The 27,888-nt window shown below is 38.6% G+C and overlaps 1 protein-coding gene across 1 annotated transcript in view; it reads right to left on the bottom strand.

The window, feature by feature from the left end:
• Positions 1-27,888, bottom strand: part of STARD9 (StAR related lipid transfer domain containing 9) — a 123,297-nt gene that overhangs the window by 60,683 nt on the left and 34,726 nt on the right. Inside the window, exon 7 of the mRNA XM_026061612.1 lies at positions 478-594. Coding sequence (XP_025917397.1) covers positions 478-594 — 117 coding nt within the window. The remainder of the gene's footprint in view (positions 1-477; positions 595-27,888) is intronic.

Genomic DNA, 27,888 nt, shown 5'->3' with positions numbered 1-27,888 from the left:
TCTGCAATCCATAAATGTCTCAAGTAGATAACAAAGTCTGTTACAAAAATATGCCCGTGAATTGTATCCATTTTCATTTGTGAAAATAATTTAATTTCAGCATGGCTCAGACTGCCAAAAAATTATGTAAGAATGAATATGTTGCATTGTCTTGAGCTATATGCTTCTAAAAAACTAGAAGCATTCAGGAGTATAGGTTTTTTTGTCTTCTAGCATAGCAATGAGATTCATACACGGTAAAATGAAGGTTATCTAAAAGAAACATTTAAATTATGCCATATTTTCTGGGTTTTTTAGTTGATGCTACATTATTTACCTAGGCATTTACCTCTCATTTTACATATTCATATATACACACACACACCAAGTAAAACACACACAAGCATTCTGCTCAACTAGTACCATAATCTAGGTTTTAAAAATAAAGCAAACCATATTTCTGCTAAACCTGTCACCGAACCCTAAGTGGTAACTCACAGGTGTTCCCATCATGGTGTAAGTTTTTCCTGAACCTGTCTGTCCATATGCAAAGAGGCAGATGTTGTATCCTCTAAATGCACCCATCAACACAGAAGTGCCGAGATCCTGGAACACCTGGAAAGACCAAAAGAGAGAAAGCAGTCCATGAATAATATGCCTCCCAGGAAGCATGCAGCATTACTTCATCATTCAGCTTTCATAACTCCATGTGGACAAGGATTTCCATTATATTCGTCTTTTAATTTATCCGGCACAATGTTAAGTGTCCAGCATCACTTAGTAGATCCTCCTCCAGATACTGGTATGCCAAGGGCCACACTGACATGCAGCAGTATTGTTTAGTTGTGCTTTCCTGCCTGCCATCTCTTATTTTATAATAGGACTGTATGAATTTCTTGGGAATCCCCCTCCCAACCAAGTTTTTACAGTGCATAGCATAAATCTGACAGAAAACCATGATCAAGGCTCTTTGGCACAATAACAGCAGCAGCAGCTTTGGACATCACATTCATGGGTCCAAAGCAAAACAAAGTCTAACCTGCAGCCTGCAGACCAGACCTAGCCCAAGGAATGCTTCCTTCTGATCCCTTTGGACAGTAAGTACTGCCACCAAAAGCTAAATGATTTATTTTCTGCTCATGCTATGCACAGAGAAACACACTGCCTTCTACTTATCGAACCACAGAGCCAAAAACTGTTACCACCAAATCAGTGTCAGCCTCTAGGGACTTCTAAAGCTTGGGCTGGGCCGCTGTGGCTGTAGAAGTTGGACCATGTTCTCAGAACACCAAAGCCATGCTATAGCTCAGTTGAAAGACCACTTGGTAAAGCTTCCTGTCGAACAAACATTGGATCATAAGGTTACAGTAGGCAGGCTGCCAAACCTGAAACACAGCTTTGGCCTTTCCAAAGAAATATTACAAGTATTAATGTTTTTGCTATTCACATAGAAAGCTAGCTAGTATATATAGATGCATACTATTGCAGTCTCATCCATAGCCAGGGCACTTGCTTCTCTCCTGGACAGATAAATGTACTAAACTTGGTATAAAAATGAATAGTAAAATATACTTCATAGATGCCATCATTCTACCTGTACTATCCAGAACAGATATTAAAAATCCTTTCCTGAGGCTTTTATTTTCAGATCGTATTTCAGCTCAAACTGAGACAAGATGCTAATCCCTAGCCTAAGAATCAATAACATTCTAATTCTGCAGAACTACCATTGGTACCAATGGCTACCATTATTATTTCCATTAATTAGAAACATCTTGGTTATTTATGGTCTTGAATAACTAAATCAAAGCTAGAAGTCAAGAATGCACACGAAGAACTAGTAGTTCATTTGCAGCACACCTGGTTCCTCATCAGGGACAGCATGCCATGAAAAGTTCAGCTATTTATGGACAGGAAGATTAACACAATTATGTACTACTTTTAGCAAAATACATCAACCACACACAAATGAATGAATGAACAAATAACTGACCAGATGTATTAGCTTGATGGTCAAAAATTATGCTGAAGAAGCCAATTAATCACTTTCACCTAATAAATAGACATTGCTCAAATCTATTTTCATAGAAAAGTTACTTTACCACACTATTTTCACAAATATCAGTATATACAGACACACATGGATATGAATTATTTGCCATCACAAAGATTTAAAATGTGTTTAAAGAGCCCAGAAGTGCACAAAAAGAGACAGAAAAAGGGTTAAAGAAATGAACAGCACAGAAGAAAGCTATTGAGAAGCACTTGAAGATGTCAATTTTAAGGTGAGACTAGGGAAGAAAAGTGCATAATTTAAAAGAAGAATAGGAGGGGAAGAAATTTTAGCCCCAGGGAGGTGAGCAGCTTGAGTGGTAGCATCAAAGGGGCCATAAAAAAGTCTAGGCAAAAAAATGAAAGGCAGCTAATAAAGCTATATGTACACAAAGCATCAGGCAAAAAAAAAGGAAAAACAGAGCAACAATTACAAATTGGTTTCTGAACACTGCAGGTAAGAAGTAAAAGTTGCATTTGATGTGGTAATGGGAAAGGAAAATTTCTGTCTTTACAAGAGCAGAACAGAGTTACCACACACAATTCTCTCAGAGCTACTATAAAACCAGTTCTTCATTACCACTTCAGATGTAAATGTTCCCTGATACCACAACCAGAACTGTTTTTCCTTATAAATCAAGTATATACTAGAAAGTATAAAATAAGATCACAGGCAGCACTCCGCCCATGAGCCTTGCCTTCTGAGTTGTGGGAAAATGTAACAGCAGGAATTAGGCTGGGGGTTGGGTTTTCTTGGAGGCTGCTTGTAACATCTGTTTTTACTTACATCCCTCCTTTCTATAGAAGAGGCCCCACTTAAAAATCATAATTGAATAAATATATCAAAGTGTGCCATTATCCCTGTAGCTTTTATTTTACTAGATCAGTGGGATCCAGTGGGACTGCCTTCAGCAGTACCTCTTACAGGAGTAAGGACTGCATAACCTGACCCCATATTTGTTTCAGAGAATGAAATGCAATTCTATGATATGTTCCGAGTCCTCCAGTGCTCTGATTTATTGTTTTCGGGTTTTAGTAATCTGACTGCATTTGGCCACAAGTAGAGAGCATGCAATGCACCCTTATATTGTCCCAACATAGTTCCTGCTTCTGAACAGAGAGTCACTGTATTTGTCTGAGTGGTTCTGCAATAGTTGTGACAATCTTCTAATTAAAGGCACAGCCAGAGGTAACATCTGGAGTGGCACAGCACAGCATGTTTGACCACCAGCATGCCTCTCCTTTAGAGTACAGTGAGAAACATTGGGCAAACTATGTCCTGAAGGTTCTCCTTTCAGTAATACTGAACCCACTATTCTCGGTCAAGCAGTACTGAAGAAAGAGGTCAGCCCCATATTTACAGCATCATTATAACACAGATTGGTTTTCTTCTATAAAGATATTTGGAAAAGCATCTCAGGGTTAATAATAGCAGTGCAAACCATTATTGTGTGATTCTTGGCATGAGTCATCCGTCAAGGCAGGACATAAATAAATCAAGTTCTTTGATGTTGTGTGGCCTACAAATCAGTCTCACGAGTTCAGAAATCTGTTTTACTAATCCTTTACAGTAAATCTGTACACTGACCAAGGACAAAACAGAGGCTTACAGCTCAAATGAACATGCAGACCAATAAAGACTCATCAGTTACACCAAGCTCCAGCTAGCAGCTGTATACGTAATCCCCACCTGCTTCTTCCCCTCTGCCTCCTGCAATTCTTCATGCCTATTTGAGCATCCCCCAGCCCTCCACTGCTTCCTGCCATCCTATCACATATATCACATCCACTCTCAGCTGTCCTTGGTCCACCAGAGTGGGACACAAAATGTCCTGCCTTGGGGGAGAGGATGTGACTGACCAGTTGGAATATTGCTTACTGCCAGCTGCTCCAGCACCATCAACTACCAGTGGAGATGCATATAAGTCTGGTACCAAAGACCACAGGCTGATTCTCAGCCCTGGCAGGCCATAAAGAAACTCGCTATAATTTATATTTGGCTCATGAACTACATGTCACACAACCTTGTGTTAAAGGATGCACGGAAGGCACCCTCCTCCAAATGTCTTTTGAACTTCTAAATAGTCTTCTTTCTCCTGCCTACTATGCCTACTGCCTGCACCCTGACTTCCAGAATGCTTCTATATCTTCTGCATGGAAGGGAATGGATCAGAAGCTGTTTCAGTTCTCTGCACTCCTGGGTTTTCTACTTTGCTGGTTTCTATTCACTTAGATGACAGAATCTCCCAGAACTGCAGTGCAAAATGATGATAAAAAATAAATCTTGAACCACCTCACCTGCTTCCCTAAGGCCTTCCTCTTGTGCTTACATGTGAATTCTGCAGCGGACTTTGAACTTTCCCCCAGTGGAAGCACTATTAGGATCTCTCCCCTACCCAGTCTGCACATAAAATTTGTAGGAATCTAATAAGCTGAGACCTCTACCCCTTTCAAATTGGATTGAAGCTAGCCAATTGGTTTAAACATTATTGGGAAAAGCAGGAGAGCAGCAGAGACAGTCACTGCAAAGTTGCATACATCTAATTTCTTTAGGAAATCAGGCTAAAAGACTGCAGTTACCACATATTCAGCAGAGACTAAGATTGCACCATGTAATTTTGCTGTAGATTGTGCATGCTGTGGACATGCTCCAGCTCACGAGCTTAGAAAGACTTTCACCAAGATCCCAGAAGTGGGTCAGGATGTCTCCAAGACAAAACATTTTAAATTCAGAGCAGAAGAAAGAGAAAGTTCCTCTCATGCGCTCAATGCTTTCCAGCACTGGGAATGCCAACACAGGAAGGAGGTAAGAATCCGATCTAAATGCAAGATGGTAACAGCCTGACCTGAAGGTTGACAGAAATCTGCAGACAGACTGGGCAAAATGACAACTACTGAGAGACAGTAACGGTGAAGGATGGCAAAGACAATGGGACTGGTAACAAGCTCTGAAGGAGGTGAAGAGGATGATGGAAACAAACTGCACAGTCAGGGGAGGAAAGATGTGCTAGGATCCATTGGGAGCAAGAAGTCAGTAGAAAAGATAAAAGAAAGATGGGGTTTGGAAGCCAAAGTACAGGAAGCCATTGCATCAGGTGGATATGGAAGACAAGGAATATGGAGGATGATAAAAATCTTAAAAGGCAAAAGCAAGGAGATCCAGAGTCCAGAAGATGAGGACTTTTGGGGCAAAGAGAATGGAATTGGAGTGAAGCAGTATAAGAAATGATGGGAGAGTTGCCTTGAAGTGACAGGAGCAAGGGGAGCCTGTGCCCACTCCCCTTCACAGCATCAGTACTTGTAACTTGTAGAAATTTGCATCCCTCATTGGGCACAGAGGTGGCCAAAAACCAGCCTGTGTGCTGCCTACCAGCTTAGAAACCTGTAGTGTTCAAATGGTAGAACCTCTTACAATAGGGAGAAATAATATATAGAAAAGTATCTTAATACCACAATACGGTTTCCTCATTAAGCAACCACCCTTCTTTCTGGAGGTTCATAATGGATCTTAATGGATTCTTAATAGACCTAGGTATAACAACACAAAATCGTCACAGGCAGGCAAACCTTTAGGATAGAAAGGGGAGAAATACCATCCAGAGATTAAAGTTGGAATCTCTGATATGCATTTTATTTCCAGCTCTCTTGCTGAAACTTTCCTATGACACTAGGCAAGTCACTTCACATTTTTATGGTTCTGTTTTCCAAGCAGTAAAGTAGGAATAATACTATCTATCAGTAGAAAATTGTGAGATGTTCTCACATGTGTTCATAAAACCCCTTACAACCTTCACTTAAATCACAACAGAGGTTCTAACTGTGCAAGCCATTGTGCTCTGTATCTCTCCATGTATGCTCTGACAAAAGAATTTTGTACTCCAAAGTCCAGTTAAACAAAGCTCTTTTGCATTTACTCCCTATTAAACATATGGGGCTACTCAAATGCTTCAATGCAAATACGTTTCAAATCAATCCTTTTTGAATTAGTCCTCAAGAAAATATATATTATTACAAACAAAACTGGATAAGTCTGAAAGCAGTGCTATAACCCTACAATAATAGTGAATTAGAATTTCAAAAATTATTTACTGAAATCCTATCAAAACCTGTTTTTCCTGGTAGATTACAGTCCATTCAGTGGAGAACAGTCCCAATTTAATCAGAGAAGCTTCTTAGTTTTAGTGTACTGCAGAAAAGTGGAGAGATGAAGCACAGCAAAGAAATCATGGCTCATTTAAAAATAAAGGAGAAGTAATTGAAATCAAAGCTTTTTCTGTACTTATGTCCAAACATCCATCAGCATCAACAGCTATCGATTATACTAAATTAAGTCCTACGATTCATCGCTTCAGGAGATGTGTACTAATATATTTCATGATGTAATGGGTGGAATCATGCCTTCTCTACTTCATGGAAGAAAAAAGGATTCTTCTGTGATTCTCCTAAGTTTGGTTTTTGAAATATAACTTCAAAAAGATAAGTTATTTCAAAAAACACCAGCTGGATAGGGCTTCCTGCAGAGAGCATGCTATTTAGCCAAGAAGACTACGTCTTCCCTGTATGTTTACTCTACGTGATTGGCACTGCTTAGCCTGTTCCAAGCAAAAATGTCCTTACAACAAAGCCTGAACTGCTTGGCTCTGCCTTGTTAGCTCTGCACTTGCTGAGCTGTATCCGGTACGTAGCCCATGGCGATTTGTGAAACACTGTATGATTTACTACCTGTCAACTGTGACAAGAGCAGAAAAATACATCTTTCTGAAGAAATTACGAGAGGGCATTAGGACAACTGTTATCATTCAGGGTATTTTGCTGGCATGGTCACTGTGAAGTGGTCAGGCTTCAGATGAAGTCTAACAAATCGCAAATGATACACGTTAGTCCTCACCACAGGATTTAGACTATTTCAATGGAAATTTGTGGTTTTCTAAACAACTTAAGGTTTACAGTGTTATGCCAATTTAAATCAAAATCAATTTTCGTTAAATTCACAAAACTTCCCAGTATCAACAAAGCTAGAACAATAAAATACTTAGGTACTTAAAAGATCTAGACAGCCACATTTTTGAAGTACTTGTAAGCATACAACAAAACATGTCTGAGAATGCAAATTGAAGACTTAGGCATGCAAGTGATACCTCTGAACCACGACTTAACATACAAAATATAAAAGGCTCATAATGCACCATAGTGTATCAAACTATTCATGCTGACTTTCCCTGCACGCTGTTATGACTAGTCAAATTTTATATTGCTACTCTTCAAAAATTATCTCAAACCTCTCCCTGTGAAGCTACTTCTTCTATTACTATTCAGTTTAAGTTTTAATTATACTCAGTTTCATCTCACCTGTTTTCTTGCAAATATTTTTGAACCATATGTACAGTTCAGATGTTTATACCCTTCAAACATATGCAAATCTGTTTAATCCTCTTTGCTCATAATGCCAGACTGAAATATAGATTGCATTTTGGCACACCAGATATACAATTGCTACTCAGGTGAAGCTCAAAGCCAAGGGCAGCACAAGCGCCTGCTGCACCAGTCAGTGTGGGAACTTGCAAGATCGTGGCCCAGCAACCCGGCAGAACATTGCAATCATCAACATCTCCAACCCTTGCAGCATCCTTCTGAAGCAGAGAAATGACTTCCTAAATGCCTAGCCAGTGCACTGGAGTACCGGTGACTTGAACATCTTTTCCCCTCTTGCTCTCTCCCTCTCCCTCAGTTAGCGTCATTGCTCTTTAGGTAAGTTATTTCAACAAGCCTTCAGTGCACGACCTAGAAGTCCTGGGAGATTCCACATCACCCAAGGAAAACTTCGGTTCAAGCAAAGAACAACAGACTTGAATCAAATGCCCCCTAAGCCTGAGCTTGGTATTAATGGCCCTGATGAACGTCTTCACGTCTTTGTTAGGTGGTATGCTATTTGACCACAAAGAGTTAAATCCCTTGCCTCCCTTTTCAAATGTTTACAGCATGTGTTGTGTCTTCACTAAATCACTTAATTAAATAGTAGTCCAGTTATTAAAAAAAAGAAGAAAAAAAGAAAAAAAACCTTCTGATACAATCTACTGCTGCAGCAGCTGATTTTCCCTCAAAATAAAAACAATTTCAAAACATCAAAAATAGACAGCTACGCAATATTTTCTACAAAAAATTGACTATGAACTTAACTCTTAAAATTAAAATATGCTTTAAAATCATTTTAGGATTGCCTTCTCATTTAAAATAGTTTTAAAGAGGAAAAAGTTACCGTTAAAAGATTTTATGCATCTCGAGCCCAGCACCTTCAGTCCACAATTACAAGGTCAAATTTACCATTGCGAGTCATGCTGATGTGAATGTTTCTGTATGGGATAAGTGTGTCCACTTCCCATCCATTTGTGCTGCTTTCCTTTCTCACCTCCAATTTGCACATCAGCTCTTTTAATTTGACCACTGCATATTACCTGTAAGCATCAGTGGGATAATTTTAGTCAATTTTAATTTATGCTGTTTAGACTGGGATTGCAGAACTTTAAAGATATAAACAGAAAATACTTAAGAAGAAATCTCTCTGCAGTGTATATTTTCCAAACATTTATGTGAACGACAGATTCTGAGGCCATCTAATACATAAAAATCCATTTGTAAATAATCAAAGAATATATCAAAGGGAAAAGGATTTTTATGTGGTGGATAGGCAGAACATTAAAATGCAGACAAATTCAGGTTTCTAACTGCTGCTATGTAGACAAATGAAACAAAGAAAAAGTGTAGCCGTTTAGTGCAGCTTAATTATCACTATTGAGTTAATCCTGTTTAAAATGAAAAACTAAAAAAAAAAAGAACAATACAGTGTATATAGTCATTCATAGTCATACCCAAATGTACTACAGGTCAATTTAATGTGCTGCTATGCAAAGGATGTCTGACTCTCTCTTGCAGGTAAAATCACAAACTGCAGACAGCTTGGAATGCAAACCAAAGCCACAACAAAACTTAGTCTTATGCCAGTTCATCCTTGAMAAAAAAAAAAAAAAGCAAGTCTGGATTTACTATCTGTTTCAATAGAAAACCAAAATTAATAGAACAGAGGTAGGACTCTGGATTGCTTTGTCAAGAAAATATGAGAATTTTAGCCTTTCCATCCACACAGGCTATTTTAAAAATGACACATGAAGAATATTAATTGGAGATGCACCTTGCATTACTAAAAGGCACAAAAACATTTTGAGAGAGTTAAAGGAGTCCAAGAGATTTCAATGAAAGCATACCACCTGTCCAAAAAACCCAGCAATACCTAAGTGACAAAAGCAGGTTTTTCTCCCTGTTGAAAGAACAGTAACATAGTAAAACTCTCCTTTTTTAGGAATCAGGAATACGCTTTCCAAACACCTTTATGAGTAAGAAGCAAGAGAAACTTTTTCACCACCAGGGAAGGAATATTCCATTATGATCTTGTCCAGTTTGGATGGCTGAATCAGAAAACTTCTTACAGAGCTAAATCTCAACTATTTTTTTCTGATGGCTTCAAAGTCCAGATTTATAGTGGCTTTTCTACAACTTGCTTAAATAATGAGTTTTCAAGATACTGAAAAATACCTTATTTATTCACCTGTGAGTATATCACATTTTATCATGAGACTTGTGTGTGCGTGTGTAAGTATGCATAGTAGACACATGACTATTTTTCTTGTGGCGTGAAAACACATACTTTGTGTGCTAATGCCAAGAAGAAATAAAATACAGCATGGAACACATCCAGTCAGACACCATAAGTTGTAGACATTTACTACTAACAGTGATGGTTTGGGACTCTGGTATTTTACAGTGAAATCTTTGCTTGGATGTGAAAAGTGGGAAACTTTTTTTGTTTTAAAACTCTTTATTTCTTTTCAAAATGGCATATTTATTTTAACTTTGTAACAAAAGTATTAGCATTGTCTATTTTCCCCAGCAGCCTGTGTGCATTATGAAGCCTATTTTTTTTTTAATATTCATTGACCTCTTAGCTTCTATCAAACCAATGGCCTGTGCAATAATCCCTGTAATCTACTTCTTTTATATGTGTCACATGCAAAATAACATAGAAGTGTGTTGGCTGATAGTGATTCTTTTGATCCCAACATACAGTTGCAGATAATTAAACTCTCCTTTAATGCATATGATTCAAACTAATGCTGGTGAATACTGAAGCACAACCAGGCTCTGTTAATATCAGTATCTTAATCTTTGACCTTTCATTGAATGAACATGCATTGAATGGATATACAGCTAGGAAGTCGATGACAGCAACTATGTATTTTATATTGGAACTGCAATGGGTTCTCTTTATTCTTTAATAATGCCTCTCTTACAGTAATAAATACTTTAATTTCAAAGATAATGGGGGCATTCTAACTGGAACAAAGTTCTGGCAATATGAATTTCAAGAGTATAAAACTTTTCTTTCTTAACACAATCAGAACTTGAACTGCAAAAGGAAACAAAAAGGAGTTGTTTTAAACTATAGTATATTGTCTGTTGTGCTTTGGGGTTTAATAATTTGGGAAACCGAAATATGCCAAGTTGCAGAGTGACGTGGAAAAAGAATCCAGGCCGTCTGCAGGGACAGCATGCAATGCCAAGTTTGCAAATTTAAGGGAACAACACTGACAAATTAAGTTTTGGGGTTTTTTTAAAACTAAGTTTCTGGTAAAAATACCTGCATTTTGCTTAGATTATAATGAATATGCCAGGACTAGCTAGCTTTGACTGGAACACGGGTGGAAGGATGGGAAGAGAGGGAGCTTTTAGCAGTGGCAAGCTATTAAAATAGTTTACCGTGTCTTGTTTGTATGGTAACCATACCCTTATCTGAAAACATCTGAAAGGGTTAATATTTAATATCATCATTAGGAAACTAAATTAATCTTGGAAACTTCAGAAATTTCAAGGGAGTTAGTCTGGTCAAGGCAAAGAAACAGACAAAAATTAAAATGTATACTAATTTTAAATATACAAAATTCTTTGAATAAAACAAAATTACCAATCCTCACAGGCATAGACCATAAACATCAACAAACAGCCCACTAAAAGCAAACTGGTTGTACTGTAAAATGTTAGGCTAAAATTAGAGGACTAACATAAATTCCCACAAGTTAACAACTGAGGCCAAAACCAGAAGAAACAGTTATTTTCTTGCACAGCACAATTTAATCTTTAAAAATACTGCTGATTTAATTAAAGGGGAAAAGACTGAACTTAAGTAGGACAACAGGGTCATCAGCTGCCTTTTTTCCACCACAGAACCAACAAGTGACTTTATAAACCCTGAAAAAACTCAGCAGCTCAATTTCCATTAAAAATGTGCCATGCAAACAAAAAAATATACTTCATCAGTAGATGGAAAGCTTCAGAGCATCATTAAGAAAATTTCAGCAGATCCAGGTACTAAGTGAACTCACTTAAAAAAAAAAAAAAAAGTGTTGTTATTTACCATCCAGAAAAAAATCACTGCCCACCAGTAGGTCAGAGTAATAATTTAAAGAACTGCACGAGCAGTAAAACATAAAAGGCTCGACTCTGCAATGTCACATCGCCACTGCCTCTGCTGTGAACTAGCCACAGCCAGGTGACACCTCCTAAGCGGCAGGGCCGCCCACAGGACCTTGCCAGCTTGGAGCTGCTGCTGTTGTCTGCAGTGTGACCAAGCTCTGCCTAATTAAATTGCTGCTACATCTAAGAGAGACTGACTTGCATTTAAGGTGAAAAAAATACCTCCACATAGTCATGCAATAAAATTATTCAGGATTAAGCCTTTCCTGCCAAAATAATGAAAGCCTTAGTTCCAGAATCTTAACAACCCCTGCAAAGACTTATTTAAATAAAAAAAGGCAGAAAGAGGATGCAAAGAAGGAACGTCTGAAAACAAACCTAGGTTTTTGTTCCAGTAATGCAAGGCTTTTCCTGCACGTGTTTTCTCTTAAAGAATATTAAACAAACATCAGGGTAGGGGTTTTCAGCAAGCAGCCAGAGGAAACACTAACAAGGGGAAGTGCATTATGCTGATCAAGTGCCCCGGCCGCTCCTCTGTGCCGCTAGGATTACTGCAGCAGCATTGTCCCATTCACGCCAAAGTACAGGGAAAAAAAGAAAAAAAAAGGCATCGTTTGGGAACATTGCTTCTCTCTTGTTAAGAGCTTCACAGCTAGGATTACTTCTTTTCCTTCTCCCTGTCCAGCCTTCCCTGTCTAGGTTCTGCTCCCAGCTAAGATGGGGAGCGACAGCGAAGGCTTCCCGCGAGGGCAGAGGCTCTCGCCAGGACTCGAGCGGCAGTCACCTTCCCAACGCGGCCAACAGGCTTCCTGCGCGCCCTCGAATCCCTTCGTGCTTCAGCTCGCCCCATGAAGGGGCACAGCGATTGCTTTGTTCATCTCATCAGCTGTAATTTTTTCCAGTGGAAAAGTTGTTTATTGGGTGTGCTTATGTACACAAAAGCACAAAATTTAACACAATTAAATTCAATCTTGATTAAGGTATTTAGGTGATATTTAAAATACTAGAACAAGACACAGATAACATATAACAAATACGTATATTTGGAAAAATACATGAGAAATGCTGACCACAATGAAAAGCAACTTTATATTTCTGCCATTTTATCACTGAAATATATTATCATGAAAATGTATCGTATTTGCTCATCAAAAGTTTCATTTTGAGAAAGAAAAAAAACTCTACCTGTGGTTACTTCCTAATCAATGAATAAGTAATATCACATCATGACAAGTGCTTTATCACATCTATCTAATTCATAAATATCCTGACAGAAATCTTGATCTTTCAAAAGTGCTAAAGTGCTCCATCACCAAGGACACAAGTCCACAATCCCCCCTCCTTTTTTTTCATATAATTGCCGATACTCTAAAGCAAGCATCAACCTGAAGATCAGATACCCGTCACAAAACTACCACCAGGTATTTTCACCTGACTGTGCAAAAGCACCTTCTTCTCAGACCCCTCCTTTCCCACCCAACAGGGATCATCACTGTGTTATCACTGGATTACAGCACATTCACAGTCCCAATGCAACAGCAACGCAATCCCCAAAACACAGCACTTGACACTGCACCAATATCAAACTTAGCTCAGTCCAGCTATCCTGCTGGTAGTAAAGCTTTCTGCATAGAAAAAAAACAAAACCCTACATAATTTTTAGCTTTAGTAATAAAAGCTTTAAGACAAATATGTTATATTTGGTGTTTGCTTGGGATTTTACTGTGCGATTGCATCTGTCTACCAAATCAACATAGCAGAAGCCTATCCATCAAGGACTGGACGAAGCCCCTTTCACTCAGTTCAGTGCAATGGGAGGCAGATGTTGTTAGCTTGGTAATTCTCTCCAGGAGAGCAGCAAATTTCTGTTTGGGAGACACAATGAAAAGCTAATGGCTACACAGTATCACTCTTTAAGGGGGACTACAGGGAAGGGACTGTGTGTCCTGGGGAGCTGTTCTTTTTTTTATGATCCAAATCTGTGCATCATCTGGCAGAAGTCCAGCTTCAGACTTTACTTCTCTTTCTACAGGAATAGTCCGTAAATTAGAATTCCTACAGGTGCTCTATTTTTCCAAGAGCCCTGCTCTATTTTTGTAACACAGCACTAAAGATACAGTAACTCAGGCACATATGACTTTTCATGTACGTCAAAGTAAAATTCAAAGCAGTTCTATAATTCTGCATCTTATATAGACTTCAGGAGTAGAGCCTGCTTTGTTCCCAGATAAAGAAAATTATTTGGTTGATACAGAGGATGAGAAGCAAGCAATTCTTCCCTTCAGAGGAGAACTATCGCAATGGTACAATTGCAATAAAAGACAGCAGGGGAAAAAAAAATTAACTGATGGTGTGTTAAGGAAAAAAATACCTGTCAAAAGATCAGACATGCTTGAAAACACAGAGGATATTTGATTAAACCTGCCTTGCGCAAAAGAGTGTCAGTGAAAAACTATTCTGTACCATGAGTTTTTTAGTGCCTGAACACTAGAATAAGGAACACCATCAGGGAGAGGAAGGAGAAAATTACAGATGCACAGCTATCTCTGTGCAGCCTGTGACCCTGCGCGCACAAACACCACGCTGAGCAGAGGAGCACCTGAGGGCTGCTGATCCTCTGCTCCCGCAAGGCGGGCGCCCCGTGCCCCAGTTCTGCTCCATCCACATGGACGCTTGTTTGCAGAGTTGGACGCAGAAGAGGAGCAGGTTTCGCTTCTGCACCGTGCGTCTTCACCTGCAGCATCGTAACGCATGGGCTTGTACTAAAGCCAGCACTACCTGGTTCAGGAAGGCATGTACTGAGTGAACGCTGGGCCAGACCGTGCAAATCTGGAGTCACAGAGAAGACTAAAAATTCAGCTTTTCTAAAGGTCTCAGAAAGGCTGGAAGAAGCAGCACGCTCTTCTCTACAGCCATACACTTTTGCTCCACCAAGGCTGGAGAATGTTTTAGACACCCTACTGCCCTGGCCTAGATGCGACTTCATGCACCCCACCGCCTTAAGAGCAGAAAACCCCTGCAAACTTGCCACTTTAGATGTTGTGATACCATAAACATTACTGCATGAATGCCTACAAAAAGAGAAGAGCAGTTCTTACTGATATCCTCTCAAAATGAGTAAATTAAATGCTGTGATAGCTGCTAGTTGTTCTTTATACTGAATTATCTCTCTCTGGCAACAAAGAGAGTGAGGAAAAAATAATGGATAATAATGAAGTTATAAATATCCTGCATTCTCTCCCACTGCAGCTAGCTCTTGGCTAGGATCCTAGGTCATGTGATTTCATGTGAAAGGAAAGTAAAGAACAACAGCATAAAATTAGTATGTTTTATTGTTTCAGGCAGCAGCAACAACAAATATTGATCCTCAGCTGCGTCTCTGAAAATAACTGCCCAGTAGTTCTGTGACAAGAGGGAGGACTAAGACGGAGAAGAAAAATTGTCTCGTCTTTAATACAAGAAAAGAAAAAAAGTGTAGTGATCCAAATTTTTCAGCAATTCAGTAAGGGCTAACAATCTTCTGCAACATTTGAGAAACAGCACAATGACATTATCAGGATAACATTTCAGCTTATGTCTCTTCACCTGGAAATTGGTATTCTTTTCATGTATCAACTAATTCAAGCTGATATCTTTGCTCTTAGATCATCAAGTCTTAAAATTACTACACTGGAAAACAATTTTTAAGCCTATAAGGCATACTTTTCTAGCAATAAACTCACTTCTCCACTTTCATATAAGAACAGATAGCAATGCTAAAAGAAAATAAAGATGAAGCAAAAGAGATGAGAAAATACTGAAAATAGTGATTAATATCAGTGATTCTCTCAAAATAAAATACCAGTAGGAGTTCTGTGAGGCACAGGAGAATTTATTTGTAAAACCAGAGACAACAACTGAATTCCAAGAGTATCTGAAAAAGACGGGCTTCACTGCAAGCCGGCTGGATGCGAATTTCTTGAATTTGGCGTTGTTTAGTCTGGGTGAACCTCGCAAGCGCTCACAGAATTTACCACTGCTTGGATTCAACTGCACCTCAAATTGCAACTTATGACAGTTACAACTGACAGCTTTTGGAATGAGATACAGTAATTGTTTCCATAACAAGATGTCTCCTAAATTTTGTATACATAAATAGTATAATAAAAAAAAAAAGGTTCTTGAAAAACCTCAATCTAGAAATATTACTTTTTTAAAGTTCCACTGAAAAATGACTCTTAAAAATATTCCCTAAAGACTTTTAAAAAGCATAAAAATGCAGCACTGAAGAACACGAATACTGTTTCAAATTTAAACTGATTTTTTCATTGTCCAAGCTCAGAACATTAAAAACTTAGTAAAAAGCAACTATTACTAAATTTTGTATTTTATATTCAACTGTATTATTAGCAGCATACGTAAAAAGGGGCTTCAGATTTCTTCCAATAATATAGTTCCCCTTCAAGTTTACAAGTAAATATGTTTTTACCTGCCAAGGTTAGGATTAAAGACTCTGCATGCAGCAATCAGCAGCAGTTAGGCAAAGCAAGCAGTGCTTACCATGTTCTCTGATTCTGGTGCACTGGTTGTCACATCAAATTCAGCTAGTGAAAAACATCCTTTGACTCAAGTTGTAACAGATCAACTGAATGAAGAACTAACTTCTGACTTTATTCTATAAAACACTTAATTCTAGACATACATTTTATTTATAATTTGGGATATTAAATAAGCTGTAGGGTTTTTTTTTTTTTGTTAATAAAGGAATTCAGGTCACATATAAACAATTTTTTTATGATGTGACTATATGAAACAGCCGTTGCCACTTTAAGCAGAAATCTTTATATTTAAAAGAAATTATGGCTACATAATTGGAAGGATGAGAAGGTTTAAAGGATGCTTATTAGTAATTCATAGCACAATCGCTTTTACTTTTGTCTTTCACAGGAGAAAAGAGAGTCATAGTTTACTATATTCCTGCTAGTTTTAAAGGAATAGATTTAGGACTAAATCTGTCCTGATCGTTAGAGGATTTTTTTTTTTCTGTTGTTCATTTCCTTAAAATAAAGGATTTCCAAATATACAAGATGGTAGACATAAATACACATGCTTTCTGGCTGGAAAGTTTGGTCAGCCTTTCAAATACGTACAGGGCTTATTGCCAAAAGAACAGGTTGAGAAACAGATATCCTATCACCCAGACTTGCATACATGTAGGGTTTCATCCCAGACTTAAAAGAAGGACCAACTATCTTCATTAACCAGAGCTCACAAGTTAAGGAGTTGGCTATCACCATTCTCAGATGTACTCAGACATACAACAGTGATGTCTCCACCGAGTAAAACCCTTTAGAGTAATGGGACTACTTTTATGCCAGTGTTTTGTAGCACCTACCTGACTCTTCAGAGGATTATACATACAACTGGCTTCTACAAAAAGGATGTGAAGGAAAAACCTACACACTTGTATGAATTTAGAGAGCCCTTCTTTATTCAGAACCAGCAGTCAAATCCCTAAGCAAGTTTCATGTCTTTGGTTTAGCTCTTCAATGAGTCTTCAGGCATTAAAGTTTCACTTTTTTTTTTTTATTGCCTAAAAAAGAGCTCTGTCTAGGATATTTCCCACAAATTTACTTTTTATAAGAAATAGTTTGGAGCTGTGCAGAATTGTTGGAGAATAAAGTGCTTTCTAACTTCATATGGTTTTAGCCATTTCTGGGAGAATCCAAACGAGAGGTAATTCAAGGTCGCTTATGAGTTCATAGAGAGAAGTCTTGGCATTTTATTCTCAACAGTTTATATTAATAAAGTTTTCCAGGACTGGTGGTTGAGTAATTGTTAATTCTACTCTTTTGCCAGGTCAGCTACCTCGGTTCACTTCCAGCTTGCAAAAACTGAGGAGCCACCAAACTAACTGCCAGATCCAGAGGTGCAATGTACAGTGACAGCTCACCTAATTAGAAATGTTAGATTAGAAAAGTTGCAAGGTCTAACAGTTTCTTCTATTTTTGCTCCCCTAGTGACAGAAATTACTTAGTCTGGACATTACTTCTTCTCTACACCATCCTTCTCTTCCACACTCACTTCATCCCACACCAACTTCAAAATTGGGCACCACGTACTGTGAGGACAGCTCAGCATCTCAGACTACACTCTGCTAAAGCTGACCCATGGCAAAAAAGCAATCTGGTTTGCAGTACCTGTAAAATATCTAAAAAGCAGCTATAAAATATCCAAGAAATCCACCATTTCAATGCTTTCTACAGTAGAAGATAATACCATATGTTTTCAAATAGGACAACAGGCAGATCTGCTGAAGATTGGAGAGCAAATAGGCATCAGGACCAGGGAGTTCCTAAGTCCCAATTAAGGCCACAGATTTCTTTGTCATTGCAAGCCCAATAATAAACCAAAGCTTTCATATTACCAAGATGAACAAAGACCCTTTGGCAGATTGTCAAAAAAAATTGCTTCATATATTATGACAAGCCATTTCCTGTGACGATAACACTGGAGTTGCCCTCTCAGACATGATACAGCCAGGAAAAAAAGCCCTAAAAATATTCAGAGAAGCATATTCTATTGTCTAAAGAACACAGCATAATTTTACCAATGTCTAATGAAGTGTATGAAACTTTTTTATTTTAATGAGACAGAAGGTAAAAATTTTAATCAGCATTTAAAGTTCTCCCAAGTTGAAAATACACTAAATTTTTTTCTTTACAAATTAAAATCTTGCACTATGCAGCACATTAAAGTGACAACACAAGAAATGGGAAAGCAGTGGGCAAAAAACTGGAGATTCAAAACAAGAGTTTTTAAAAAAAGGAAATACAAGACATTTTTGCCAGGTTTAAATAAATATCCATTCTTCTGCATATACTTTCTAAAGTTTGGTACAACAATACTTTTCCTGATGAGGTATACATTTTGTCACTTGTAATTTGCAAATTACATTGCAAATTCTGGCTCAAAATAAATTTACTATATTGACCATATGTTAAATCAGTACATTTTAAATACATGTTCATTAACTCATTTTTAATACAGCTGTCTTGCTATGCTCAACTGCTTTAGGGGGAGGGGAATTCATACATGATCTACAGATGAGCTAGAATATAACAACAAACAACCTATACCATTGCTTACACTATTTTCTCTTTCAGGTGGAGCACAGTCATATCATTGACGTAACTAGAAATTCAGTTGTTAGAGATTATTTCTGTTTCAAAAGAGTGCGATTATGAGAACTGTGTGCTGAAGTTTATGGGTGATTTTCAGACAACTGTGCTATTTAAAATGACTACATATCTCTATGGGAACTCAACTAGGGCTTCTCTCTTTTCAGTGTAATGACTTACAGCAGATATATAAGGTGCTCCTTTACATCCAACATCTGTGTAGTCTGCTCTCCTCAGAAACAGCCTCAGCATCTGCAACTTCTGTCTGTGTTTTAATGGAGGGGCTGCCAGGTTTAAGAGCAAAGCAACGCAAACTTGTCAAACTAGTCCAGTGTCCTGTACAAAGCAGGGCATTTCACTTGTAACACTCCATCTTTTACTAGTCCCACAACCATTTTTAAGAAGTCAAAAGCCTAATTTGAAAGGATTTTTTAAAAGCATTTTTTCATGTTATTTTATATCATGTCTTAGCAGTAGTTTTGGTACCTTCTGTTGTAATTGGGGGATGAGGGGGCAGGTTGTGCAGTTTGGAAAGTTTGAGGTGGCTACTGTGGACTGTGGTGGTGTACCTTCCGTCCAGGTCGATTTTAGTGGTGTGGCTATGTTTTATTCTTGAGGGTGGGGATATTTTTGGTTGCTGGGCAAGGCTTGCTTTGGGGCTTGTATGTGGTTTGTCTCATAGGGCGTTTGGGGCAGTTTAGAGGGTTGTATGTTTGGGGGGGTGAGCAGAAGATAGCTTAGTGGTGCACATCAGCTTCGAGAGCTGGAGGTAAAGGTTGGAGCCCTCCTTTTCTGAGTGGGAGGTGATTGGTACAGTAGTTGCTATAACGTTGTTGGGCTTGTTTGTTTGCAAATAAAAATTGAAAAAAGTGAAATTGTTAATGCAAGTCCAGCATCAATGACGGGGAAAAAAGCCTAAACGAGATGTGTGAATGGTAAGTGTAACGACAAGTTGAAATCTCCTAGTTGTGGTCTGAAATCCAGCAGAAGCGTAAAGGTGAGAAATTGTGTTCAAAAAGCATTCACTAAATAGCAGCATAACCAAGATTGTGTAAAACTCCCATAACCAGCAGCCTGAAAAGCACGTCAGAGCTCTATTGATTCCCCATGTATTACAACCCTACATTTAGCAACCCCAATTTTAAGGTGGGTCCTGCGAGCCATAATGCTCAGACAGAAATTGTGGACACACCAATGTTCACTTGAAGGGCAGCATGAAGCCCTCCACCCAAAAGGAAATCCCATGCATCAAGGCAGCACAAACACACGATCAGGGGTGAGATGACATTTATTCACACACCAGCTGCCTCTTAAAGGGGAATCTGTATGGATTAATGGCGCTACGACCTTGACTTCAAAACCAGAGGTGCCACAACCATGCTGTGCATGGGGTTTAAGGGTAATGAATGGTCATGAAGCTAGCACATACTAGATCTTTTACAGGGAGGTTGACGGTTTCGTGTGAGGTGCTCAGTCAAGAAATCACCCGATATCAGGTATAATCTCTGCAGTGAGAAGGAAGCAGCCACTTAGGAAACTACTACCTCAAACCCGCGAATTAGGTCCTATTTCTGTCTCACCTCTCTTTTCCACCTCCTATCCCCATTTTATGTAAGAAAAAAAAAAAGTGTTTGATAAATACCTCTATAACTACAAGGCATATTTGTTATATCTGTACAGTAGCAAAAATTGTCACGAGAAAGCTAAACCAATTCTACCTTTCTACCAAGAAGGTAGAAAGCACTGCTGAAATGTTCAGAGATCTCTGACACTGGATAGAGTTGCTAAAGAACAGGTCTTCATGTTTTCGGATATGATGCAGAATCCATATGTCAGGGGCCTGAATCAGTGAAGAAATGCACGAAATTGCACGTTGCAGAAGGAGAAACAAAAGCTGTAGGGACTCTCAATGGTTGGGCTACTGGCATGTGAAAAGGTTTTCTGAAGAATCTGACAGTAAGAGGTGCTCCAGATTTTTTCCCAGGTGGATCAGAGCCCCAGCACAACATTACAGCGCACATACTGCTAGATATCTTGTGGACAGCACAAAAAAAAAAGTCACGATACTTCACATGAAGCATCTCCAGCTCCCATCGCAGCTTGATGTGCGCTGCTGGTTAATAGCTATGTTCTACTCTGCAAAGAAGTGCAGCTCAACAGTCAGTTAAAAATCACATTTCTGTTGGCATTACATGTTGCACAAAGTTGGGAAGACAGAGGCATAGCCAGAGCCAAGCATGTGAAAAATGTTCTCCCCTCCTCCAAGTGACAACTCTTAGCCACTTGCAGAAGCGCTTCACTCCCTGAACACTGCTGCAAGCACTACTGAGAGGACTACGCAGGTACAGCTGCAACACTAGCAATTTAAACATGCCCAGCCATAAATATGCCCAGTCCATAATAATATGAACTTGTGTTCATATTATTAAGTGCTCTCATCCTCCAAAGCAGGGTGGCCATGTGCAAAGTGCCAGTAGGGAATGGTCCCTGGTCCCTGCCAATTCCTTAACTGTGCCTGAAAATTGCTATGAAAAGTGCTAGCTGTCCCAGCCCAAACAGCACCAGGAACTATTTTAGCATTTTAACAGTATAGATCACCACGTTGCAGCGCCCAGGGAATGTTCCCTAGCACTAAACAGCACCATTTAATTTACTTTTACAGACATAGACTCCACTTGTTAAGGGAAAAAATAGCATCAACTCCAGGTTAATAAAATGAGTAGAAAAAGACCTTCGAATCTCTTTCACTCTCTATTTCAACTCAACATGCCAATGACGTTCAGCTGCAGAAAACCATTTACATTCACAATAGATGGAATAGCAAAAGACTGCATTCTGTATACTGTAGTAGGGAATAACCCTATGCCAATTGCAGGCAGTAGGATGAGAGACAATTACAGCACTGTGAGCAAAGTCAGACACAGAAATGGCAAGCAAAGACGAGGACAATGCAAGGAGCTGGAAGTAAATTTCTATAATTGTCCCGAAATCTTTGTGTTTGCAGACTAAATGTATCTTTAGTGCTTTAAAAGTTCTTTTGAGTTTCTGTTGAATTGGAATTTAAGTAAAAAATAACTTAAAGACTGTACTAAAGTAGCTTTTGATATCTCATTCTCCATATCCCTATTTCAGAAAATTTGAAAGGAATTGAGAAGGCTGCTCATTTTCAGAACATTGACACTGAATTTTCTTTTTTTTTCCATTTCTTGTTTTAGAGTTATAAGATTACATTAAACATGACTAAAAGATAACAGCACTAGTTGTCAAAGAAAGTTCAAAAAAAAAGTAAGTGACATTCTCAGACTTCAAACCAGATTTCTCAATTGTTACACAAGTGAGCTGATGTTTGGCTTTAAAATGCTGACTAGATGCAAGCAAGCACTTTGACTTGACTGGAATTAAAAAGGAAGTCCTGCAAACGAGAGAAACTTACTGCTTCAATGATAAATCTGTATCAATCATTTCTCCATATCCTTAACATCATTCCACCTTTTCTTTTTCCCTATTTCAAAGCAGCAATGAAAAACACTCTTGGTTCTAAAAAGAGTTTCAGAACTAAAAGGAAAACTACAAAAAAGATAAAAGTAGGTTCCACATTCTGTTTAGCCAATGAAAAGGTCAGTGAATTCAGACACTGCTACATTTCAGAAGTGGAACTTGTGTTCTATTAGGAAGCAGGTTATAAGATACATTAATAAAGAAAAAAATATTAGCTACACTCATGAAGTATTTTGGGGGCACTAAATAAGGGGAAACTCTTCTGATCATACTTCTAAGCTCAGGCTAGATTTTTAGTCTTATAGCAAAATGATTCTGAAGATCTTTTCTGTGAAAGTCACAGACAGCTCTGGTAGGGTTTGCTCCAAAAGACTAGGAACCATTGCTCTACAAGACAGGAGATTTTTTCCCCTGGTCTTTCACTTTTAGAATTTGCTAGATCTCATTCTTCCACAGGGCAGATAACAAAGTATTATCCATGGAGCTTTCAACACTTTTGTTCTAGCCAAAAAAGAAAGTTTACCTATTCCTAATTCTACAAGCAGTTACTCAAATCCATTTGCTACTATCATAACAAAACACATTCAATGTAAGTTAACAAAAGATAAGACATGTCTCCTGTCTGGTTCTTCGTCAAAGCAAGTGGTTCTTTTATGGATGTTGTTCTGTTGAAGCCCAATTTAAACATATCTTAAAGGATCTTCTACTAAAATTAAAAGATATGGGCAGAACCTGCAAAACATTTTTGGTCTTGGAAAACTTAAGCTACTAAAGTTAGAGGCACCAATAATTTGAGCTTCTCTTCTTTTCAGTTATATTCCAAAATAAACAAAATACTAGAAAAAGTAGATAGCTCCTTTTCAAAACCATGTATAAAGTACAAATATAACCTTCACCAAAGGTATACCGACTTTAAATTGAATTGTCTCCTGCTCTTTTCCATCTCTGCTTCTTTGATATTAACTGGAGAAGGCTCTCCTTACTCACTGATATCAACCTACTGGCCCATCTACAAAATAATAATAAAACAAAAACTTAAATTAAAAAAAAGTGAGCTAGGCCAAAATAATTAATTCTGGACCTCACCCTCAAAGTATCTTAGATTCATTTTTCAGACCTGAGGTTTCAAACGTAGGTCTCTCACGTGGGATCGGGAACATACTCTTTAGAGTCTGACTCTTCTCCATAAAACACATCCACCACCACCAATGTGAAGCATACAGTATTGATGATGCAATCCAGGAATACACTCTTAAAGATGCATGTATATGCAAGAGAGGGAAGATGGACAAAATTTTGAATGACGAACTTTTGGAATAGTGTTAGAACAGGAGCTGAGACATACATTAAAGTTGACAGATGTAATTTCAAAACAAGCCAATCCTTAGAGGCACACAAAAACAAACAAAAAAAAGAACAAAATCCCAGGAAAACATTCCCTGCCATACAACAATGAATATAACCTATCAAGCAAGGATTGACTCAAATGGCCCATTCCAAAACTGTTGTTATCCTTAGCTATTTCACATCATAGTGATACAGTCTGGTGAGACATACTTCAAAATATTTTTGCCAAACTAAGACATGGAACATCATTTCCCTGGTTCAGATGAAAATGTCTTGACTTTATAAAACTGAAGTTATAATGTTAAACAGCAAGAACTTTTCATAATAGTGTGTAAATTGGGGGGGGGGGGAAGGGGGACGGGACAAGGGAAGAACCCTAAACTAACATTCAGAATTCCGATTTTGATGTTCTGAGACTACAGTAAATGTTCCAAGACTCATTTTATTCCTCTTCACTCCTTTCTCATGCAATTCAGGAGCACTGCCAACAGAATCTATTTTAGCAGAAGAAGCACAGCTAAAGAGAGATGTTAGTTTTGCTTTTCACAAATGAGCTCTCAAGGGCAGTGTTTTGTTTTTATCAACAAAACAGAATTGGGAGTTAACATGCAGGTGCTCAGATCCAGCCAAAAGATGATTCATTCAGTTTGTCTTCAAGGCCACACACACATTTCTCTCAGGCATACAATCTTAGTAAACAGAAAAATACAAAAACTAGCTACTAGTGAAGATACACAAGTAATTGAAGACACAAAACCAAAAAAAGAGAAGGGCCGGCTTTTGCTGTAAGATAAAGGAACAATTGCTGTTCATACCCAACACTTTATTAAAGTCATCCAGGACCCTGGCAGACCATTTAGGTTTTCCAAGAATTAGCTACTTACACATGCAAGTCCAATCTCATGGCTGCAACACGCCAGAAGCATGGCACATTTTCAGATATAAACAAAACAGCTATGTTGAACTTGATCACAGCTGTTGCAATAAATGTATCTCACTGTGCAATGCTAACACAGCCCTACCCAACAGGATCGTTCATAAACCAGCTGACTGTTAGGAAAAAACAAAACAAAACAAAACAAGAAAACCCACCATCAAAACCCCGTACAATTCTATCAGTAGGGCATCCTTCAATCCAGGGGTTACAGAACTCACAGAACAACATGATCTTGAAGACTTAATTGATGTTCAGACTAATTTTTCAGTAATTTCAGTTCTCAGAAGGCCAGTCTAGCAGGGAAGTTATTTGTACAACTTAACTAAGAGATTGGAGAATAAACCACTCCAAGTTAAAATAAATCTTAAACCAACCACTACCTTGGAAGTGCCATGAATCTGATCTTTGTTCTGTGTGCAGCCATGCTGTAGAAATACTTGCAGACAAACAAGAAAAACTGTCCGCAAAGCAGAGAGAGGCAGTAAGAGATGGTCCTCACTGTAGATCAAGAGAGGCAAAAACTTCATTACTTCACAAGCAGGGAGGAAACACTGAGGTGTGCTTACATAGGGGAGTTTAAATTGTGAATGGTCATCTCCAAGTAAGAAAGAATCAACAGCTTCATACATCTTATATGAGAGGCTTTTCTCTTTAAAATACATTTCCATCCCTCATAGTCAATAATGATTAAAAAAAAACAACAAACCATCCTTTCAAACAACCATATGCCAGCAAATGAATTCAGAAAGATTGCAGGTCACCAGTGCTAAGTTTTCACTTTTACTTGCAACACATGCAAAAATCGCAGTTGTTATAGAAGTACCTTACATTGGGAGCTTGCAGGTTCACTGCAACGGGCACGACAACCGGCAGTCCAAAGAACTTGCTATTCGCTAAGCTGCTGAATGCACTTACAGACCTTTTCAATATCACTTAGCGAATTCTGCTGCCCACTGTGAAGAACATGCGGTTCCACAGTACATTGAAGAAGGGGTTCCTGGGGGTCTCTGCTGACAGCAAGTTACCACAGAAAGGCAGATGCAGCCCCAGCTACTGCTCTAACGTTTGCAAAGGGAAGCGGGAGAGGCAGTGGCTGGGTGGCTCAGTCATGTCCGTCAGCCAACAATTCACCCCAGAATTCCCACCATTTCCTTCAGAGGGCTACAGTGTTCTCTCCTCTGCCCCCACGTTAACAGATCCCGTAAAGAAAACAAAACGCTTAGCTTCCCCTCAGTTCTCACCTTCATTTTTTCCACCTCAGCATACTTGGTACGATAGCAGTTGGTTAACAGGGGTCTTGCTAACTTCACCCCACCCAAGCAAAGCATGAAAAAGAAAACAATGAGCAGGAAATGAGTAGAAAACAGGAAATTATTATTAAAAGAAAAATTACTAACCTGGGATGGTCTTTACAAAGATGCCCTGTCTTTATCTATTTTTCCATAGAGCATGATGCTTCCTGACAATGCCAATGCATAAACTTCACCTCTTTTTTGAGGTACAGTCATACAGTTATCAGATGTGCAACAAACAGCTTTCTAGGGTGCTTCTCCGTATAGAGAGAAGGCAGTACAAAAAACCACAGACAGGTACCCTCACTTCCCTCATCAAGGAGGGCTATGAAACCATCTTTGTCATATAACAGAGCTGTGCCTTATGGTAGAGTTTTTTGTGGCTGCACAGAGTAAATGTCTATATGTAATCTTTACCAGCATGCCAGAGACAGAAATGGCCAGTCTGGGGTTGCTCAGCCCTCTCGCAGCAGCTCACCTCGCCTGCACTAGGAACGTAGTCTGCACTCAACTTTTATTACCTCTGCAAGACCACCACATATGCATACACTTCAAGTTTAATACTCTTGCTAATGTATCTCTGACAGGATAGGGTTTCTAACATTTTGCAGATTTACAGACATGGCAGTGGCGTGGGTTTTAGCCTATTCTGTCTCTAGCCTGGTCAGCAGACACAGCATAGATACAGTTATGTTAACGTTACCACTCTTACTTCCCCACCGATAAGGGAACTTTTCTATGTCGCTTATGTCTGACAGCATCAGATAAACTCTCCGGGGTCAAAAGCTCAGTAACCAATCAATCTACTTCTAAATTCTTATAATTTAATCTGTGTATCTAGTAAGCAGTGTTCAGCAGCTATCAATGACACAAAGCAAGTGCGTATCAGTACTAGTTAATAAATGAGATTTTCTGACTGTTTATTTCACAGTGTATTGATTTCCTTCAGCTTGTTTCTTGCTTGTGAACTCCTGTCTAGGCTTCATATTTGAAATGCACCTTCATTAAATTATAGCTGCATATGAACATGTATCACTATGTAACTACTTCAGGTTATTAACTTAATTCCTTAGTTATTTGAAACTAATTTTTCCACTTTTGTTTTTGCCTCACAAAAATAAAGTAATTCATGTTAAATCACCAATGAAAAATTATTTTTTTGTCCTCCAGTAAAGTCTGCTTTGAAGTTCACAATTATTCACTATAATTTCCAGATAAGTTTTGTGCAGAGCAAAGAAAACTTGGTATAGCCAGAAAGAATGACCTTATTCGAATGCAAACTGAACACAGCAGCTGTGTTACTGGCAGAAGATACAGAACAGACCTTCATGCACTCAGGGAGGTTTCCCTCCCTCCACTACAGTCCATTATATACTGATTCAATCATTGCACAAAAAGCCTTTTTCTTATATCATGCTCTTCTTTTCACTTCTGTCTCACTCTGGGTTGGAGAAAAAAATGTTGCGGATGGAATGCTTACTGCTTGTTAAATATTTCATGAGAAAATGCCATTTACACCCACAGCCGCCACCGCCTCCCTCCATCTTTCTCCCTCCTTTTATATCAAGACCAAGGAGGTGAGAGAGAGAGAGAGAATGAACTGAAGGATTTTTGAAGAGATTTAAGTTAGAGCTTTATTATGTTATAGTTCTGAGAATGAAAAGCATATGTCAGATAAGCAATTACAAGATTGTCCTGAGAATTTATAAGGCAAGTAAAAACCTGCAGCTCACACAGAACAGATGGGGGCACAGAAGCGTCACAACCGCATCCGAGAACGGAAAAGCTTCTTAAAGCTCCTCAGCAGCATGACGTCAGGAGTGTATCAATAAAAGGGGTGGGAGGGGAGGAGAGTTTTTTAGTCTCATGATGGGGCAGAAAATATGTTGCAATATTTTCATTCCAAAGACTATTGATGTATAACTTTCCTAAACTCCCCCAATTAGCAGACAATCTAAATCCTACCAATATAAAATATAAATTAAAGGCTAGTGCCATATTAAAGATCTTGCACATTAAAACAAACATACCAGTTTCATCTTCTCTTTGGTTTTCAGTTATGCTCTGACAGGGAGGTAAGAAAATCATATTCCTTTCTATT

This window comes from Apteryx rowi, unplaced genomic scaffold (genome assembly GCF_003343035.1).
Source record: "Apteryx rowi isolate R43461 unplaced genomic scaffold, aptRow1 scaffold_183, whole genome shotgun sequence".
Classification (NCBI taxonomy): Eukaryota; Metazoa; Chordata; class Aves; order Apterygiformes; family Apterygidae; genus Apteryx; species Apteryx rowi.
This window is presented reverse-complemented; position numbering and strand designations above follow the sequence as displayed.